Source organism: Lucilia cuprina, chromosome 2, assembly GCF_022045245.1.
Source record: "Lucilia cuprina isolate Lc7/37 chromosome 2, ASM2204524v1, whole genome shotgun sequence".
Lineage (NCBI taxonomy): Eukaryota > Metazoa > Arthropoda > Insecta > Diptera > Calliphoridae > Lucilia > Lucilia cuprina.
Window position 1 is genome coordinate 5,416,503 of NC_060950.1, and position 5,780 is coordinate 5,422,282.

At 31.3% G+C, this 5,780-nt stretch overlaps 1 protein-coding gene across 1 annotated transcript; it reads left to right on the forward strand.

Annotated features, from left to right (window-relative positions):
* The first annotated feature begins 1,563 nt into the window (after nucleotides 1–1,563).
* On the forward strand, nucleotides 1,564–5,148 carry LOC111679526 (NAD-dependent histone deacetylase sirtuin-1). Its single transcript, XM_023441098.2, has 2 exons — nucleotides 1,564–3,635; nucleotides 3,707–5,148. The coding sequence occupies exons 1-2, from the start codon at nucleotides 2,246–2,248 to the stop codon at nucleotides 5,023–5,025; spliced, it is 2,709 nt and encodes a 902-aa protein (XP_023296866.2). The 5' UTR covers nucleotides 1,564–2,245; the 3' UTR covers nucleotides 5,026–5,148.
* The last annotated feature ends 632 nt before the right edge of the window (nucleotides 5,149–5,780 follow it).

The window sequence follows — 5,780 nt, forward strand, 5'->3', positions numbered from 1 at the left end:
TTTTTGTCATACGGATGGATTTTCATTTTACTTTTTCATTAGACTTGTCGTACGTAAAATGTGATCATAGGGGAAACAGAGACGTCACGAGCAAAAAGATATTTCCCTCTCTTTCGCACAAAACGATTTCAATGTTTTTTTTAGCTGTATTTTACATACCACTTTACATCAAACAATTTCAAAATCAAACAAAAGCTGATTTTAGACTTTTTCAAATGTCAAAAGTGACACCTCTGTATACTTTGTTGTGTGATCGTCTGAAGGGCCCTTAACACCGAAATTATTAAAAAGCACAAAGGCTTAGTGACTAAGCAAATATTTTTTGCATCATCGTTTTTTAAAGCACTAAGTAAACAACACTAAGAACAATGACAACCAGCAATGTTTGTATGGTAGCGTTTTTATGTGGGTAATAATAAGCGATTTCACGTTTCTTTTTCAAACGAAAGGAATGATTTTGACAAAAAAAAAATATATTATTACGAGTTTCCTCTAATTTAACGATATGAAAAAAATGTTATACTTTTTATTAAATTAAAAATAAGTTCTGCCTTTTTCAGCGATTTTTTTGAATACATTTAAGAAATTTACTGCGTATATTTTGTTAGAGTTGCCACGTCTATAAAGTACTAGCGCGCAACCTTTTGAAAATACATTTTGTAATAAATATTTGTTTGTGTATAACAAATATAAATACGTTAAAAATAATATCAATATATATTTTAATAAATAATAATATAGGAAAATTTGATAGAAGTATCTAAAAAAGCTACGTTATTCAATTTTGTTAAAATAGTATCAAAAATACAATTTGTATTGTTTGATCCCAAAACGGATTATTTATTATGATTAGAATCAAATTTTCTATACGTTATAAATATCACTATTAACGCATTAAAATTTTATTTCTTTAACATAAATACTATATAAAAGATCTTTGGAAACTGATTAATAGACATTAATTGCAATTTTTTATAGATATTAAAGAAAATGAATAAAAATATAAAAAAACAATTTATACTTTTCATGAACTTTAAAGATTATGAATGAAAATGGTTTGGTGAAACAATTTTTATTCGATTAATTAAAAAAGAAATTTATTAGAAAAATAATTTTTATAAGAAAATGAATATTATTAGTTTTTTCTGTCGCATTAAATATTTTTAAATTAATTAGATAATTTTTAAACTAAACCCATAAAAGAAGACCTAGATTGCTATATTGCCATATCCTGTTCTCACAGGATGTTTTTTATTATAAACATTATTGCCATATCACTATACTTTAACCCGCATAAGGGATTTTCATAAGTTACGAGAAATAAATAAACAAAATTCTTTGCAAACTAAACATTTTCAAAACTATTTTTATATATAACAAAATAAAAAGTAAAAATTAACTAATAAGGAAGCAATTGTTCCTCATTAATCAAATTAAATATCATAAATAATATTATTAAAATGAAAATACACACAAAACATTTTAATATTGCCACAAAATTCCTACAATGTATTTTCGAATTGGCAACTCTATACTAAACGGTCAGCCATTTTTATCATACGCCTAGATCACGTCACAACACATAACAGAGCTGCATTTCATAAAATCAAGTATACCAGCTAAATTAAATATTTCTAAAATAATTTCCATTAAATAAGTAAAGCAAAATAATAAACTTAATTAATAAACAAAAGAAAAACTTCCAAATAAAATATTAAGTGTCGCTTAAATTGGTTGTGTAATAGCTAATCGCACAAAAAATGTATTAGTCATTAACTAGACGACTACTACTAAATTAAACAACTACGTTGTATGGGGACGACGACGGCCATCTTTTTTTCATTAACGTCACACAAATGCTTGTGAATAGACACACACAGAATTTGTTTAAAATTTTTGTGAAAATTTTACCCAAAAAACTACGTAAAAGTGCAAAAAATATTATTAAAAATTAAGTTTTTCAATATATTTGCCATAAATTATTAAAAATTAATGGACAAAAATCGTTTATAGTGTGCTTAAAGTTAGTGGAATTTTTTTACATCAGCCGAGGCGAGCGAAAAAAAATTTTGTGTGTGTACCACCAAACGAATTTGTGTAGAAAGTCATAAAACACGAAAATTACTAGGGCGAGAAAGAGAAGGTCGTAAAAGTGTGCGATAGAGACGGCAAATCATCTTATTTTTTTGCATTGTTTTGATTTTTGGGACTTGGTCTTGTAGTGTATTCAGAGGTTTTCTGGAAAATGATGGAAAATTATGAACAGGCTAGATTAAATTCAGATAGATTAGAACAATTAGATGATGTGCTACCTATAAAATTGCAGGAAAGAAATGAATTCTTTAATTCCGTGGAGGAATTTGCTGTAAACAACAAACAAAATTTTAATTTTGGCGCCAATATTTTGAACACAAAAACAATGTCGACTTCGTCGTCGTCAATGGCATCTACAACAACAGCAACAACAAATGCCAATAGTAGTAGTTGTGGCGAAGAAGTGGTCAAAACAAATAATGAAATAATCAAAACATTAACATTACCGCCAACGGCTGATGCAGATTTGGAAGCATCTCTAATAGCGGACACACCAGTAAGTGTAACTGATGATCCTGAGGATCCCTTTAAAAGTATCATGGATAGCGAGGAGGAAGATGATGACGAAGAAGAGGAAGAGCAAAGCTATCAAACAGATAACAATGATAATTCACAATTAACACAGGACTCCTCCCAATTTCGGCAGTCGTCTAAAGAACATGAAGATGACGATGAAGACAATCCGGATACAGATGATTCGACTACAGATTCCGATTTCTCGGACCTAAGTGGCCTCTCCGATATGTCGGGTCGTGAATGGAAGCCCATCAATCAACGTCCCCTAAATTGGGTACAGAAACAAATACATTCAGGAGCCAATCCCAGAGAAATACTCTCAAAATTTCTACCTTCTTCGGCTCAACGTATTAGTCCGGAACTAACCGATATGACTTTGTGGCGTATATTAGCTAGCATGCTATCAGAACCACCCCGTAGAAAGAAACTTTCATATGTCAACACTTTCGAGGATGTCATTGATCTTTTAAACAAATCCAAAAACATTATGGTACTCACTGGTGCTGGCGTTTCGGTATCGTGTGGTATTCCCGATTTCAGATCTTCGGACGGCATTTACTCACGTTTGGCTAAAGATTTCCCCGATCTGCCTGATCCCCAGGCCATGTTTGACATAAATTATTTCTCGCGAGATCCCCGTCCTTTCTATAAATTTGCTCGTGAAATCTATCCGGGACAATTTAAGCCCTCTCCCTGCCATCGTTTCATAAAAATGTTGGAACAAAAGCAAAAGTTGTTGCGAAACTATACACAAAACATAGACACTTTGGAACAGGTGGCTGGTATTAAAAATGTTATTGAATGTCATGGTTCCTTCTCGACAGCCTCATGTACTAAATGTAAGTACAAATGTGATGCTGACAGTATACGCAGTGATATATTTGCTCAACGTATACCGGTGTGCCCGCGCTGTCAACCCAATGTAGAGCAGAGTTTGGATGCTTCAGAGCCAGTGTCGGAGAATAATTTAAGGCAGTTGGTGGAGAATGGCATAATGAAACCAGATATTGTTTTCTTTGGCGAAGGTAGGTGTAGAATAAAAATTAAACTTAATTTCTAGGTTTATATGTACTTGAATTTACTATTTATTAATTAGGTCTACCCGATGAGTTCCATACAGTTATGGCCAGTGATAAGGATAAATGCGATTTGCTTATAGTCATGGGTTCATCATTGAAGGTGCGTCCCGTGGCTTTAATACCCAGTTCTATACCAAATCATGTACCACAGATACTTATCAATCGTGAACAGCTGCATCATCTCGAATTTGATGTTGAATTGCTGGGCGATGGTGATGTTATCATCAATCAAATTTGTCATCGTTTGGGTGAAGATTGGAAAGATATTTGCTTTAGTGAGGAAGTATTAAAAGAATCCAAAGATTTGATACCCCTGGATGATGATTCGGAATTAGATGAGGATACAGCAAAAGAAGTTTCTGCGGATATTATGGATACACTATCAATGAAATCAAATCATACTGCTGCTACTCCAACCACAACTACTTGTTCCGATTCGGGTTTTGAAACTTCATCCACCTGCTCTAAAAAAGAAGGAGAATTTCTTTCTCCAGAATATATGGATGAACCCATGGAATCGGCTAGTTTTGGTGGTTCTTGCGATTATCGTCATTTATCCATTGACTCGTCAAAAGATAGTGGTATATTGGGCGATGCTTCTAATTCTGCCCTAACACCCACTTTTTCCAATTTGATGGATACGGCAGAATTGAACAAAAACAGCAACAACCTCAATATGCCCGCCTCTACAACACAAGCTATAAACAATAAGCCTGTAGTGGATAATTTACACAATACCAAAACAGTCGATACCAATTGTTCTGAAGCCGAGAAACAAAGTATTAAAAGGCAAATGAAACATCAAAGTGCCGCTGAACGTTTATACAAAGGAACCTATTATGTACACGAAAATACAGCATCATATGTATTTCCGGGGGCCCAAGTTTCATGGTGCTCAGATTCAGAAGAAGAAGATGATGAAAATTTAGATGAATATGATGACAATCTGCCACACAATGAAGATGAGGATACAAATCATGCGCCTTTGTCGCCCTTAATGACACCTTCGGTGGAAAATGAAATGGTTAATGCAATTTCCAATACCACGACCAACACACAACAAACCAGTAATAGTTTTACTAATAGCGTGTTATTAAACTCCTGCCTTCCTCAAAAACCACAACCTCAAACGCCGCCACCACAACCAATACAAACCCACAGAAAACGTCATTCAAATGAGACACAAGCTGAGCCAGCGTCATTTGAGTCTACTTCTCCAGCTGAGGCTAACGAGCATACTACGGGCAGTAATAGTCATCCTCCTCATAAAAAGCGACGAGATTCTGCAGAACAAGTAACTATAACTTCCCCAAACATCAGTTTAGAATCTTCATAAACACACCATATTTTTTTCTATTTAGTGTAAGTTTTATTTAGTTATTTTTTTAATGTGTTTGTAATAATTTTAAATTTATAATTAAGTATAATTATTTAACAAAAAAGATTTATTTAAAAATTACTTGATTTCGTTTGAAGTGAAAATTTTGATTAGAAAATTATTGAGCTTTTCTTTTTATTAGATTTTTACTTAAATTTAATTGAATTGAATTATGAAGATATATAATTTTTTTTCGAGAACAGTTATGTTTTAGATTATAAAACTTATTAAATGAAAACTTTTATAAAGAAAAGAAAACTTTTTGTTAAGGAAAGCTTTTTAAAGAAAATTTTTATATTGAAAAATTTTTAAAAGAAAATTTCTTGCAAAAAAAAAAACTTTAATTAAAGAAAGTTTTTTAGGAAAGAAATCATTTAGAAATTAAAGCTTTTAAAAATTAAAACTTTTATAAAAAGCTTAAATAAAAGTTAATTTATAAAAGGTCATTTTTATAAATGAGAACTTTTGGAATATCGTTTCATATTAAAATAAAGCTTTTATAAAAGTAAAATAATATTTTTATAAAACTTTAAAGCTTTATAATAAGGAATTGTGTATAAAAGAGTGCTTTTATAAAAGGAATCGTTAATAAATTAAATCTTCATAGAAAGCTTTTATAAAGAAAAGCTTTTATTAAGGGAAGCTTTTATTTAGAAAAGCTTTTTTTAAGAAAAGCTTTTATTTAGAAAAGCTTTTATTAAGAAATGCTTTTA